The 14,877-nt window shown below is 36.8% G+C and overlaps 2 protein-coding genes across 6 annotated transcripts; both read left to right on the top strand.

Annotated features, from left to right (window-relative positions):
• Window positions 1-1,695: 1,695 nt before the first annotated feature.
• Window positions 1,696-3,125, top strand: LOC111449743. Of its 3 annotated transcripts, XM_023089771.1 has the most exons (3): window positions 1,737-2,001; window positions 2,083-2,164; window positions 2,742-3,125. In XM_023089771.1, exons 1-3 carry the CDS (start codon window positions 1,891-1,893, stop codon window positions 2,855-2,857), a joined length of 309 nt encoding a protein of 102 aa, XP_022945539.1. In that variant the 5' UTR covers window positions 1,737-1,890; the 3' UTR covers window positions 2,858-3,125. The 3 variants fall into 3 exon arrangements, with proteins under 3 accessions (XP_022945538.1, XP_022945537.1, XP_022945539.1); XM_023089770.1 differs by having other exon boundaries at window positions 1,696-2,164; window positions 2,748-3,125; XM_023089769.1 differs by having other exon boundaries at window positions 1,726-2,164.
• An 865-nt stretch (window positions 3,126-3,990) lies between these two features.
• On the top strand, window positions 3,991-13,941 carry LOC111449948 (serine/threonine-protein kinase prpf4B-like). 3 transcript variants are annotated; one of them, XM_023090048.1, is made up of 17 exons: window positions 3,991-4,460; window positions 5,007-6,460; window positions 6,546-6,727; window positions 7,136-7,326; window positions 7,493-7,561; window positions 7,645-7,717; window positions 8,414-8,570; window positions 8,668-8,710; window positions 8,822-8,959; window positions 9,136-9,250; window positions 9,390-9,553; window positions 9,656-9,730; window positions 10,049-10,229; window positions 10,331-10,442; window positions 10,863-10,927; window positions 11,450-11,494; window positions 11,608-13,941. In XM_023090048.1, the coding sequence occupies exons 1-14, from the start codon at window positions 4,116-4,118 to the stop codon at window positions 10,348-10,350; spliced, it is 3,207 nt and encodes a 1,068-aa protein (XP_022945816.1). In that variant the 5' UTR covers window positions 3,991-4,115; the 3' UTR covers window positions 10,351-10,442; window positions 10,863-10,927; window positions 11,450-11,494; window positions 11,608-13,941. The 3 variants fall into 3 exon arrangements, with proteins under 3 accessions (XP_022945816.1, XP_022945817.1, XP_022945815.1); XM_023090049.1 differs by having other exon boundaries at window positions 3,992-4,460; window positions 8,831-8,959; XM_023090047.1 differs by having other exon boundaries at window positions 4,116-4,460; window positions 8,668-8,959.
• The last annotated feature ends 936 nt before the right edge of the window (window positions 13,942-14,877 follow it).

The following is a 14,877-nucleotide window of genomic DNA, read 5'->3' on the forward strand; positions in this document are numbered from 1 at the left end:
TACAATAAGTGCGAGGCTCGTGACTGAGACATCCGACATGCAGCCATGGACAGTACATCTTGAACAAGCATGACCGAGACATCCGACATGCGCCCATAGACAATACGCCTTAGACAAACATGACCATAACACCTCACTTATTCACTATGTAGTTGCACACCCGATACAATGAGTGCGAGGCTCGTGACATCAATGCATGGTCTGTTCACACACTTGGACTCTCGAGATCTAACTAATTGGGCCTGCCACGTGTTTCGAGTTTCATTTATCATTGGGCGGATGTTTTTACTTTTGTTTAATTATTCATAATTTCAGTCACAAATAAAATTTTAAAAACTTCATCAATTTTTATCTCAAAAAGATATTTTTTGGATTGAAAAGGCGGTCTCATCTTGTAACAGTAATAATGTCATGTTATTCAAGTGGCAAACCAACACCTTGTCGCGGACTTGAGTCGACATGTCGTCCCAACACTACAACGTTTGATTCATGACAATGATAGGTACACGTAGGAACAGTTTCTGGCCCGTTTGCGTGACTCTTATTATTGGTTTTCTTAAAAAAATATGACTAATTTTTTCTCTTCATAACTTAATCCTTGGAAATGAAAATTTATGATGTCATAATTTATAAATATTACGCCATATTTGTGAAAAAATGTTTTTTAGAAGACGCCAAAATAGACCATAAATCCAAGGACTAAAAAATGGTTGAAAATGAAGACATGGGTTATTGTTTGTTGGTAGTGGAGCGCCCATGATTAATACGCCTAATCCACGTCACTATTTGTTAAAGCTTTAATTACAAGCTAATTATAAATTTAAAATAAAAAATAAGTGGTCAAGACGGCGACGTATTGTAGTCCTTGGAGCCGTTGGGGATTGGGAGCGGAGCATGGCGTGAGCTCTGTCGCTTCCTCCCAGCAACTTTCCCTTTTTCCCTGTGCAATACGGCGTCGTTTTCCGCTCGGACGCCACTTGGCGACTGCGAAGGTTAAAAAGAGAACTGAAAATCAAAAGGTAAAAATGATTGGATTTTTTTGGTTTCTATTATATGAATTAATTTAGTCAGTGTTTATAATTATTTAGTATTTGAATGAACTAAAACCACATCTCATCGATAAAAACTTTAAATAATTGAAATTGTTAGACGAACACGACTCTCATCATGGTATGATATTGCCTACCATAAACTTTCATGGCTTTGTTTTGGGTTTCCCAAAAGGCGTTAGTATTCCTCACTTATAAATCCATGATCATTCCCTAAATTAGCCGACGTGGGACTTTCATCATCCAATAGAAATTACTATTTATACGAATAAAGTTGTGAGATCTCACATGCAACGAATGCCAGCAAGAATGCTAGACCTCGAACGGAGTGGACTGTGAGATCCTAAATCAGTTTGAGAGAAAAACGAAACATTCTTGATAAGGGTGTGGAAACCTGTCTTTAATAGACGCATTTTAAAACCGTGAAATTAATTATGTAACGGGCTAAAGCCATCAATATCGATTAACAGTGGATTTGAGCCGTTACAAACGTACATGAACACGGTACAATAAGAACACTTTTCATCTCAATTATTTAATAATTGAGTGATTAGATTGATAGTTTTTTTCAAGTCAAAGTGCATATTTTAACCGAAGTAAAAAACAAGGGAGTTTTTGGTCACACAAGCAACCTCGAAGGAATCATCCATGAGAGGAAAAAATTGGCTAACTCTTTGCGGAAAGCAGCTGTCATTGTGAAACGAACCATCTTTGTCAACTCTTACTTATCTTCCTTTCCCCTTCTCCTTTATCGCAACCACTTAAACAAAGCTTTTCACAGTCCCATCATCCATGGCTCATAAAATCCTCCCCTGTTTCGCCGGCAGCGTTTAACCGGACCATGGCGGAGCGGCCCAACAAGACGGCGGCGGCGGGAATTGGAGTTCGGAAGCTTAAGATTTTCCCTCATGCTTCTAGCCTTGCCTCCGTCGAATCCTTATCTCTGCCTCTCGTCTCTGCTTTTTCTCTGTATCTCCGCCGTTTTTCGAGCTCTCCGGCTGAAATTAACGCTTTATGGTCCGTGATTCTTCAGGTTCAGGAAATCGTGTTCGCGGCGGACATTGGCTGCGCTGAATGCCAGAAGAAATTAGCGAATATTCTTGCCAAAATGAACGGTGAGTTTCTGGGAATTTTGGGGCTCTGTTTCCTCGGAATCTGATTCCATCTTCCAATTTCAATGGCCTGTTATTTCTAACCTAGTATTAGAGTCATATTCGGTGTAGTCAATTTTAGACGAACACGACTCTCTACAATAGTATGATATTGTCCACTTTGAGCATGAGCTTTCGTGGCTTTGCTTTGGGTTTACCCAAAATGCCTCCCGTCAATGGAGAGAGTATTATTTGTTTATAAACTCATGCCTCCAACAGTCAAAAGTGACTAAAGTGTCGAACAAAGGGTGTACTTTGTTCGAAGGCTCAAGATAAAGAGTCGAGCCCGAATAAAGGGAGATTATTAGAGGGCTCCATCGATCTCAGGGAGGCTCTATGATGTAGTTTGTTCGATGAGAGAATTGTTTGGAGGGAGTCCACACCGGTAGTTTCTCATTGGTGTGAGATTTTTTGGGGAAGTTCGAAGTAAAGCCATGAGAGCTTATGGTCAAAGTGGACAATATCATATCATTTCTGTTCCTTTTTAGAACCTGAGTTGTTTCTAATTGGAAGTTCTTAATGATTTTTGTTGTGGATTTAGATACAGAGTCTGTGGTGGTGAATTTGCTGGACAAGAAAGTGATACTGACTCGAAAATTGCAGATTCAAACAAGTAGAGTTTCAACGATCAAGAGATTGCTTGGTTCTTCTTTCTGATAATGGTGAAGATATTGTGATATATAATGGAATATTTTCAGTCACATTCGTAGATAAATAAAGGATCATACTCTTTGTTGTTTACTTTCAGCGATTATTGTTTTTATGAGAATATTAAATATTGGGTTCCGAATGCAACAAAATCATCGTACATTAAAAGATGATTTTGATCGGAGTTGAAAACATTTTAAAGGGGTGAGTCTTGCTGGAAAACATGGCTCTGGCTCAATGTAATTACGGGTTTAATCGATTAATGCTCCGTTTGTGTCGTTTTGGTTATAATTCTTTTGACATTTTTGTTGTCTATTATTGGTGTATTGGTTCGTAAGATTCCATATCGGTTGGAGAGGTAGTATGAATACCTCTCAATAGTAGATGCATTTTAAAATCATGAGGTTGACGACGATACGTAGCGAGCCAAAGCGAACAATATTTGCTAGCGGTAGGCTTGAGTTATTACATGATCGTAAAGGTAAGACGACACAACCTCCAACCAAGGAAGTGATTGCGTCTATGTCCCCCGTTATTCTTGACATGCTATGGTACCTCGGGATGGGTAGGAGCGAGTTGAGTATGTATTGCCCCACGGAGCAATAGCCACGTCAGGATCTGATATATCTACTCGATAGTTTCATATGGTGACTCCACGGACACCAAAGAAGCCCTAATAAGCATCAACATTTCCAAGAAGATCGTTGTAACGTCACGAACATCACGAATCATTAAGAAACAAAAAAAATTTAAGTGTTAGAACAATTAAAATAAAAAATTTATTCGAATTATTATTGCAACCGTTAAAATCAATCCATTAAAAGTGTTGGAATAATTATAATAAAAATAAAAAAAATTAAATATTAAAAATAAACCCTTACTTTTATAAAATTGAGTAAATATAAAATTAATTAATTTTTAAAATACATGTAAAAAAACATATATTTTTAATATTATTTTATTTAGGAAAAGTAAATAAAAATCGATTTAAATACGCAACTCACTGGGTACCGTCTCCTAAGGATAAATCACTTATAACCAACGCCGTGGCAAGTGGCCAATACGCTCGGCGCGCCTATCCGTAACTCCGGTAACCGGTTAAGTAAAATCTCGTATTTTGGAAATTATTTACATAAATAAGAAAAAAATAATTATCGTGTAAGGCTACAAGGCAACGATCTCTTTTCGACGCTCCGTTCTCTGAAGGGCTAGGACGCGTATACAGCGAAAAGGTTGAGAGAGAAACCCTAGATTTATTCCGACTTCAATGGCTAACGACGCTACTCACCGGAAGCACCGCCGATCTGCTTCCGATGAGGAGGAGGAGAAGTCCTCGAAGCGTCATAAGCATCGTCATCATCGCCGCCACCACCACAGACATCGTCACGGTAGCAATAAGAACGAAGAAGAAAGCTATCGTGACCAGGACGATTGTGTTCCTCCTGTTGCTAACCGTAGATCTCGGCTTGAAGATGATGTGGAGGAAGGGGAAATTCTGGAAGAGGATGAGTCTGGCGCTCGCGAGAACGAGAGTGCGATGAAGGAGGCGGATGTGGAATATGGGGAAATTGAAGCTGATGGAAATTCTGATAGAGCTGATCGGTCCATTGTGGTAAGCCTCCGACCAACACTATTGTATGTCAGCTTGACAAGTTGCTTGTTGCTTTACTCATACATTCTGTTTGATTGCCGTGAAATTTTGAAAAAAGACTAGGGCTATTAACGTTTGAAAATCGAAAGTAGTTTTAGGGGTTTGGTTCTTTTAGAAAATGAACAAAGGCATTTTTAACTTGTCCGTAAACAAAGAGCACGGACCTTTTACAGGTACATATACTTTTCTTCGTTCCTGTCAGTTGTCAATTGTGGATTATTTTCTTGTATTTAAATTTAGACTATGATGGAACTTTCACGGTGACATTTTGTTAGATTTATTCAGTGTTTCCTTGCTCATGTAAGAATCTGATTGCACCTCACGAAATCAAGTGAAATTCAAAAGAAGTTTCAGTAGGCGTTTCAATGAAGATTCAGGCTTGCATTTAATTTGTAAGATCTGGTTACGTGTTTCTTACTATGCATCTATGCTGCCTGACTGTAATTTCACTGGGACTTCGTTATGCAAGCACCTGCACTAAGCCTTTATTCTATATTGGTTTTGCAGGAGCGTTATTCGGTGGATGAATCATCAAATACCGAGGCAAATTTAACAGTGAAAAAGGGAGCCGGAATCTGTCCTCAAGATCAGAAGATTTTGAAAGAGAAGAATAAGTTATTTAATTTAGTAGACAAAGATGGCTATTATCTAAAAAAAGACTTAGGGGAGGAAAACACGACTTTCTACCAAACTAACAGTGGCCATAAACATGGCAATGACATTAGCTTTTCCAGAAGTGAAGTGACTGGAACTAAATACGGCGATCTTGAACCCTGTCTAGAGGGTCGTAACAAAAGTGAATTTGATCAAGGATCTCTTGAGTTAGATGAGAGTCGCCACAAAAAAATGTCATCTTTTTCCAAAGGTGGCAGTATGAAAATAAGCGACATGGACAATAAAAAAGTGGTAACAGACAGAAGCACCTTGGGGAATTCAAAAAGGCCACAGTTGGAAAGGGCTGAAGACAAGTCCCAGGATTTTACGCCATCAACATCTCATGATCGATTCATTGATGCATCAGATTGTAGGAGTAGATCAACGTCAAATTCTCACTTCAGGGGGCAATCTCAGTCTCGTGAAACAGCAGAAGAGGAGGTGGAATCCAAGAGGAGTCATCATCGTGGTTCAGATCGTTTGGGATTTGATGAGTATGCTAGGGGAGAGGGAAGGCATCGAAGCAGGGATACAAAGGACAGAGGGAGAAGTAAGATAGAGGTGGATAGGGACTGGTCAAAGGAAAAAGAACGCGAAAAAAGCAAAGATAAAGATATTGAGAGAGATAAGCACAAGTATGATGAAAGAGAAAGAGGAAGGAGTAGGGATGGAAGAAAGGAGGTAGAACGAAATAGGAGTAGGGAAAGAGAATTGGGTAGAGATAGGAGGAGGGAAAAGGATGTGGAAAGAGACAGGAGAGTGAAGGAAAGGGATCGTAGTAGGGAAAGGGAGGCAGAAAGAGATAGAAGAGTGGATAAGGAAAGAGATTGGAGTAGGGAAAGAGAGGTAGAGAGGGATAGAAGAGCAGAGAAGGAAAGATGTAGGAGCACAGATAGAGAGGGTAATAGGGATAGAAGAAGAGAAAGGGAAAAAGATAGGAGCAAGGACAAAGAAGTGGACTGGGATGGGAGAAGGGATAGGGACAGAGCTCGGAATGATGATAAGGAGGCCGAATATAGTGATAGAAACAGAGACAAGGAAAGGGTGAGGGAGATGTCAAGGGACCGGTTCAGGGACAAAGAATCAGATAGAGAGAGACGAGATGATAGAAATAAAAATAAAGCCAGTGATATTTTAAGTAGTAAGGATAAGTATGGGAACCTTGAACATGGCTATACTAAAGTTTCTAGTAAGCAGTCTAGACGTTATGAGAATGAATCTGGTCAGAATGGAGGAAGAAATGCTTATGAAAAGCATGGTAGTTTTAAGAAAAATGCTCTTGAAGGAGGTGAAGGCAATCTAATGAGGTAATTTTTTTTAAATAATTTTTTTTGGTTTCCTTTATGTAGTGTGAAGCCATTATCTATTATGGTTCAACTTCTCTCTGTATAGTGATCACGATGAAGAGGAAGAGGATGAGGACAACATGTCATTTCAATTTGCTGATCAAGAAGAGGAGTACCTTAACAGAATCAAGGAGGAGAGTAGAAGGAGGAGTCAAGCAATCTTAGAAAAATACAAGTGTCAGCAGTTAGAGAAACAAGTAAAGCCTTCTTTGAAGGAATCCGAGAAAGGTAATTTTCAAATATCCCTAAAATTTAAAATTTCTGCATTTTCTTGGATTATAATTATTTTCAGGAGAAACCAACAAGTATGGACTTAGGTTCTTATTTGATACTCAAAGTTTCCTATTGCATAATCATAGCACTTGAATATAGTTTATCTTAGCTCCGTTCACCTCCTCTCCCCGATGTCACATGGTTAATTCACACACGGTCTTACCTTCCCACATTTAAGGATTAGGTTAATTTGTAAATCCTGTCTACCTGCTATCTAGAGCAACTGAGTTAAGTTGGTTTCTATTTCTCTTTGAGAGAGATTAAGTTAAAAACTTCTGATGGAGATGTTGGTAGGTCTGCTACTTAGGCAGGCAACTTAGTGACTTTCTCTGTCTCACTTACACAACGATTTATCTTGACCAGATAAGGATTCCACAGATGATTCTTCTCAATCAGAAGCTGGTGCTCATGCTATTCCAGACTTGGTTGATGGAGTGGTGGATGATAGTGTTGCTGACTCATCTTTTGTTGTGGAAAAATCACCACAACAAAATGGAATAGCTGCGTCGGATAAAACTGTTGGTACCAAAGGACTTGGAGAGGGTACTCCAAAGGTGCGCAGAATGCTCTCTTATGTGAGAGGGTAGATTCCTTTTTTTCCCCTGAAATTCTTTTTAGAACTTCAAAGTCTTATTTGAGCTCCACTTTCTGAAATTTTTGCTTCCGTAGTTATGCCTTTTATTTTATCATCTTAAAATTCTTTGATATTGATAAGTGCAGGCTGAGGGGTCAGATGGAATATTCTGTGACGATATTTTTGGAGAAACACCTGCTGCAGTTCGTAAAATGGTATGAGAAACTATGATTTTTGCAGTTTTCTTTTTTCCTATTGTTTAAGGGCCATGAGATATTTTTTCCCCCCTTGTTTGCAGGGCAAAGGAGATGGTTTGCGTATAGAGAGGAGTGGTCTTCATGACAATTGGGACGATGCAGATGGATATTATAGTAAGTATTCAGATATATTTGTGTATCTCACATGTATGGCTGAGATTTATAAGTGAAATACCATCCACATGCTGTAATACAACACATTAATATTCATAGAAACTGGGATGTATATGGTGAGATTTATAGTTAAAATGGGAGTCTCAGATTATATTATGGCGTGTTTAAATTTTAACGATGCATCTTAATTAAAAAATAAGTACGGAGTGGAAACATGACTGGGTTTCTTGGTCTTGCATTCTTGTCTCTTAGAATCTTAATGCTGTTAACTTATTTCATGTTTGCATTTTGGCCTCCAGAAAAATTGTTTTGCTTACATTATTTTTGCCTCTGTTCTGATGCTGTCCATTGAAATTAACTGCTGTTAATCGATAGATATCTAATAATCTTGCTGGGATCCACTTACATTAGGTCTTCTGGTATTCTTGTGAAGGTGTTGACTTGTTTAGTTTCATTCTTTATACTTTATTTTTGTGCATCTAGTCTACTAGATTATTTGTTGCATCTAAATTATGAAGTCGAGTAGCAGAATAATCAAAGAATTTATTTTATAAAGTTGTTGCAAAGGTTTAGGTTCAAATATATATTTTGCTGTCAAAAAATATATTTCTAGATTTTATAATTTTTCTGTATTTGGAAAACATATTTAATTCATCTAGTTTTCTTTTTCTTATTTAACTTTGGTGTTGATTACAGACTATCGATTTGGTGAAGTCCTTGATGGTCGGTATGAAATTGCTGCTGCTCATGGCAAAGGTGTCTTTTCAACTGTAGTCCGTGCCAAGGATCTCAAAGGTGGTCATGATGAACCAGAAGAAGTGGCAATCAAAATTTTGCGTAGTAATGAAACAATGTATGTCTTTCTTGCTTTATTCTAGTGATGCTATTCTGGTGTTCACTTTGTTGCATGATCAAGTACTTGATGCTCCACTGCATCCTGTGATATACAGGTACAAGGCTGGTTTGGAGGAGTTGGTCATATTGAAAAAGCTAGTAGGTGCAGATCCAGATGACAAGCGTCACTGTGTTCGTTTTCTTTCAAGTTTCAAATATAGGAATCATCTTTGTTTAGTTTTTGAATCTCTACATATGAATCTACGTGAGGTCTTGAAGAAATTTGGGCGCAATATTGGCCTTAAGCTAACTGCTGTGAGGGCATACGCTAAGCAGCTTTTTATTGCCCTGAAGCATTTGAGAAATTGTGGTGTTCTACATTGCGACATAAAGCCGGATAATATGCTGGTATGTTTTCGAGTTTCAATTCTAGTGACTTCCTTTTTAGTTGGCTCTCTTTTATATGCCCTTGTATTCTCCCTTTTTTTTTTCTCAATGAAAGTTCGTTTATTTATAAAAAAGGATTTAATTCTATTGAATTGGTTAATCTTATTTTTTCTTACGATGCTTGATTAATTTTTCAGGTCAATGAGGGCAAAAATGTGCTGAAGCTTTGTGATTTTGGCAATGCCATGTTTGCTGGTAAAAATGAAATTACCCCATACCTTGTTAGCCGGTTTTATCGTGCCCCTGAAATAAGTAAGTTTTTTGGGTCCTTGTTTTCCACATCTGATGAATCTGGTGGTCTGAATAGTGAATTTATTTTTCATTTGTTACTGATAATTTCTTTCCAGTAATACAAGTTATTACTTCACTGATGTCATTTTGCATGTTGCAGTTTTAGGGCTGCCGTATGACCATCCAATGGATATCTGGTCTGTGGGTTGCTGTTTGTACGAGCTGTCTACAGGAAAAGTCCTTTTTCCAGGTCCTTCTAACAATGACATGCTGCGCCTGCACATGGAATTAAAGGGCCCTTTTCCAAAGAAGATGCTCCGCAAGGTACATAATTTTGATCCACAAGATGGAATTTTTAATAGCAATTTGTCTTTCAGTTACAATTTGAAGTTTTAACACGTTTATTGCTACTGATGATTTTTACAGGGAGCATTTACTGACCAACATTTTGACCAGGACCTGAACTTCCATGCTTCTGAGGAGGATCCTGTTACCAAAAAGGTAATTATTTTGACCCCTTTTCCTGGTTTCTGAGTCCAAAGGCACACATTTTTGAGTGTTGTAGTGTCACGAAAATTAGAAATTTTCTGGCATAAATGATTGCTACTTTTCTTAAATTATTTTCTGGACATCAAAGTTTATTTTTGCAGCTTTTATAGAAAATATTCTCAGTTTGGAGATTTTATGAGACTGGGTTTATTATTTTTATTATTATTATTATTATTTTGCATAAGTGGTATTGTGTTTTGAATGCATCACTTGCCACCCAAGGTTTTTATATCATCATTACTGATTGAGATTTGAATTTTACTTTTGCAGACCATAAAGCGAATAATAGTCAATATAAAGCCTAAAGATATTGGATCAATTATTAGGGGATCTCCTGGTGAAGATCCAAAGATGTTAGCCAATTTTAAGGATCTTCTTGACAAAATTTTTGTATTGGATCCAGAAAAAAGGATGACAGTATCACAAGCATTGAACCATCCGTTCATCACTGGCAAGTGATCAATGATGCTGCTTTTATGACACCAGAGTTTAGTAGTTTTCTTGTAAATTATGACCTAATTCATACAGTTTCTAATCACTTGGTATTGCCAGTCTTATTTGTGATGACCTAAGCTTCTGGCACAATTATGGGATGATTGAATTCAGAAGGGGTCATATTGGTCAGGAGTGGCGGGTTCTTTCAGTGGAATGTACTGTTTCTATTGTAAGACAACTTGCTGAAAGCGTTTCTTCCCCTTGTAATCATTCTTGATTGTGGCCGTTATAAAATTTTGTTCATACTTGCTTTTCCCCCATTATTTCTTTTATTTTGTACTACAAACATTGTCTGTAGTAGGCTTGCAGGGAACTTAGTGGGGACAAAAAAATAAAATAAAACCATTAAATTTACTGCTTTGGCAAATAAAAATTATTCTTTTTTGGAAGACAGGTTGTATATTATATTATATGCAGTGCTTAATTTTTATTTGGTTTTTAATGCTATTACTTTGTGATTTTCCTTACTATTATGGAGGCTGGCAAGATGTTATCTTCTGCAGTCCTCTCTTTCCCACGTCTCTTTCTCTCGAGCCATTTTGTTTCTTACTTTCAGGTTCTCAAGTGTCTAATATAGTTTTTCCTTCAGGATGCCTGCTTCTGCTCTGAGAGAACCTTCCAGTGCTTAAGTGATTTAGAGGCACTCAGAAGAAGGTACCTTGGTTTGTTTTATTGTGAGAAGATTGCGATAAAGTTGATATTAGTTAATAAATGTTTGTCTATTTATTTTCCTTAAGGTTGGATTGTTAAATCAGTAGTCTTCCAGTTCTAATCCATTAATGCTGCTTGTTTGTGAATAGTCCATATTTGCTTTATTCAGACATAGTCAGATGCATATATACTAATGCACCATTATTTGTTTTATTATGGAAAAAACCTACCTAGTGGAGGGTCGTTGGGGAACGAGGATATGCAATAGTAATTCAGAAACGAATTTTCAACAAGAATTGTTATTTATTATTACCTCTTCATAATATTCCACTGTATAATGGTGTTTGTAATATGCATGCAATTGTTGTATGTTTCCGTTGGAACATTTTAAGCTATCGATTGCAGTTGGTATTGTCAATATCATGTTTAACTATAGTTGTTTTCAAATTTTATTTGGTATCTTTAGTCGTTTGAATTTCCTAATGAATTGCATTGTGCTGATCCATGATATGGTCTTTTATGGAGGCACTAGCATTGGAGAGCTGTGGTACCATGTGAAGTAGTGTTGCAGTGAGTAACGCTGTCATATATGTTCTTTTCTATCCTTATATGCGAGATAGGAGCCTTGAAGTTTACCTTTTTAAAGGTTCATTATTTTAATAAGATCTCGTTATCTTTTTTAGGGCAAACTTCCCATCATCCCCATTCTCTTGTAAGTATTTCCAATTCCATACAACTCCATTGGCATAGTTTTCTTCTTTGTATTATTTCTTAGAAAGAACACAGCGATTCAAGTTTATGAAAGTATCAAGGATAAACTCTAGGATATCTTAAATACTTGTCGTGTGCACAATAATTTGATGATAAAAATGAATGCATCAAACTAGCAGAGCTCCTGATCTGAAAAGCAAAGCAAAAATAAAAATATATGCATCTTATTTCAGTCTGAGATCCCTATGGAAGTTTAATATCACGACTTTTGTATCAATATTGTTGCAGGTCTTGGACATATATAAGAGTGTCTTACTTTTATCATTGAGGTGTTGCAATGATTTAATTTTCAATTATATTTCTTCCGTGGATTTATCATAAAATAAGGTTAGGATGAAGAGCATCAACCCAAATGTTGCGGAGTACTGGTGATACAAATGTTGTGATGAGGATACATTCTTTAGTATTTTATAAAAATTTCTATGCAAATGCTTATCATAAGTTGATTTCTCTGCCATGAAAATTAGTTGGTTAAAGGAAATAATTCTACTCCATTCTTGATCAAATATATATACAATGGAAACGGTGATTTCTTTTGCTACAATAATTCTTATACGTTTAATCATAGAATGCAATCTATTTTGTACTCAGGTGCTAAGAAGCTTGAGCTTGTACTTGAGACGTAGAGTTTTGATTTTGAAGTAGGTCATTATCATTTAAAAATACTATAGTAAATAATGAATAGAATATTACTTTTGATGTAAAGGCCATACTAAATATGGGATTTTGAGATGTTTAACATTTCGGTAGATTGAAAATCAAATGACCTTGTGACCAACTGTATATGCCTTTGTATCTGTTTTATAAAGTGTTGGATTGTGAAGTATTCTGTTTCTTGCTTGTCTTTCTAGTTGTCGTTTGTACTCGTCATTTTTCATGATATGGCCAGGAAATTTTTACGTCTAGTTTATTTCACTCTTTGGTCTACTTATGCAGATTAGATTTAAGTTCGCATATTTGATTCTCCTCTATTGTTCATCATATTAGATGTTGCTTTCCCATTCACTAGTAATTCTAAAGAGAGATGAGGAATGAAGCCAATATACTGCATTAATTACTCATGTGAGCCTTTCTTGGAACTCGATGGGTTAGAAGCCAATATACTGCATTAATTACTCATCTTATGTTTTCAATTCTCTCATCCATGTCTTGTGTGTCCATAAGTAATTCTTGGAAGTGATTGAAGTTATTTCCCCCATACCNCCCCCCCCCCCCCCCCTCCTCCTCCCACACACGCACTATTGTTAGGTTTACACGTGTAGTTTAAGATGATCTCAAGGTTTCAGAGATGTCCATTCCGGTGCTTTTTCAGGACTACTACAATCTTATTCTTATATCAAATTCTATGTGAAATCCTCAAATTAATACTTGTTGAAGATATAATTTGATAAACAGGTCTTGCTTTCATTTGGATTTATTTGCAGAATATCTGGATATGATTATGTTAATTCACGTTCTTTCACATTTGGTCAATAGTTATGATTTTCAAGTTGTCCATGTTCTGAGCTTTTCGGGGAAATTTTGTTGAACCTAGAGATATGATTATGTTAATTCACGTTCTTTGCTCGTGAAGTCCCAGTGAAAATAAATTTTCAGAAGCAAGAGGCTGATGCAACTTTTCCAGGCGTTGTCTCGGTCAGTTTCTATGCATCAGGATTGACCTTGTCTCTGGTGATTTTAGTTGATCTAGATGATCTAGAGAGTAGTGTGTACTAATCTCATGTGAATAAACTCATTATTCCGGAAACGGTACAATTCTCGGACGAGCTTGGAAAATTGGATGGGTTATTTAATCATGATTCATTTTGCTAATCTTAATGGTTGTGCTGTATTTTCCAGGTCTACTAACAGCGTTAAGGGTGTGCATGGTCCGGTTTTGGGTTGAACCTAGAGAACGATCCAAACCTATCGGTTTCCAACATGATTAAATCTACGAAGCTGAGTGATTACTTGGTTTTGGTTTTCTACAAAACCAATTTTCCATTATAGGTGATCATAGTCATTTGAAAATGCTACGCCCTGTTGGATGGATACGAAGAGGAATACATATCTTCAATCATTTTAGTGCATTTAATGCAATCTAATTCCTGTACATTGCCGCTATTTGCTTGGGGAGGAAGTCAATCTGATGGATTTCCCCTCGTCGTCAATAGCATGGGCCCCCTCATATTTCAGGTCTTTGGCAATCTTTTGTGCTTTGGTGGTTCTAAAGCAAGGCAATATCTACGAAATAGCTATTATGCTTTCTTCATCTGAAGGGTCATTCAGAAAATTCTTCAGCTTTCTAGACACTCGGATTTGGTTGGTATCGTACTTGACCCAATCATCTCTTCCCTTGGAATCAGAAGTGAAAAAAAGTCTTTCAATAAAAGCTAATAATGGTTTTTTGTATCATTATTTCACCTTTTCACTCGTTTAATTTTCCAGCTGGGATAGGTTTTCACCACCTGCTAACGTGTACAGATTTTCATCTTGGGTGATACCAACTTTTCCTTAAAATCTCTAGGTATGACACTTCGTTCTTGAAATTCTTGAATTTTGTACTAAGATTTAATGAAATTTTTTACGTGTGATAGCACGAAAACCGATTCAAGACCTATTTTGTTTATAGACAACAAAAATTGAGTTGCTGCATAACAAAACTGATAATTATAATTTTGATGGTATTATTTTATAGGGGGATTAATTTGTCACAAATTTTAAAATATTAGGACTAAATTATTGTATTGGTTAGATTCAAGCACTAAATAATATGAAAGTACATTAATGAAATTATTATAAACAATGAAATCATTTCTAGCATGAATGTTAGCGAAAGTGTTTTACAAATTTTTAGTATTTTTTTTTAAAAATCTACCTTGTTTAAAAAGTTTAGCTGGTTCCCTTGTCATAAAAGTGGATTATTCTTCATGTTCTAGAGTAATCGTAATCGATTCCATTCTTTTCAATCTTAACTACAGGTTTTGACAATATACTTGGTAGATTTAAAATTGGAATACTTGCGAAGAACATGGGTTAAATCGGACCACTAAAATACGTGCTTGTGGTGGTAGATCAGGAAGACCGGTCTCTACCCCTTGAGTTCTTCGGTTCGATGGTTACACTGATTTCGAGGTTGGTTTTTTTCACACGCCAACCGCGTCAAAACCAATACCTTCCCTTTTTCTTTTCTACACGTTTCA

This window comes from Cucurbita moschata, unplaced genomic scaffold (genome assembly GCF_002738365.1).
Source record: "Cucurbita moschata cultivar Rifu unplaced genomic scaffold, Cmos_1.0 Cmo_Scf00011, whole genome shotgun sequence".
Taxonomy (NCBI): Eukaryota; Viridiplantae; Streptophyta; class Magnoliopsida; order Cucurbitales; family Cucurbitaceae; genus Cucurbita; species Cucurbita moschata.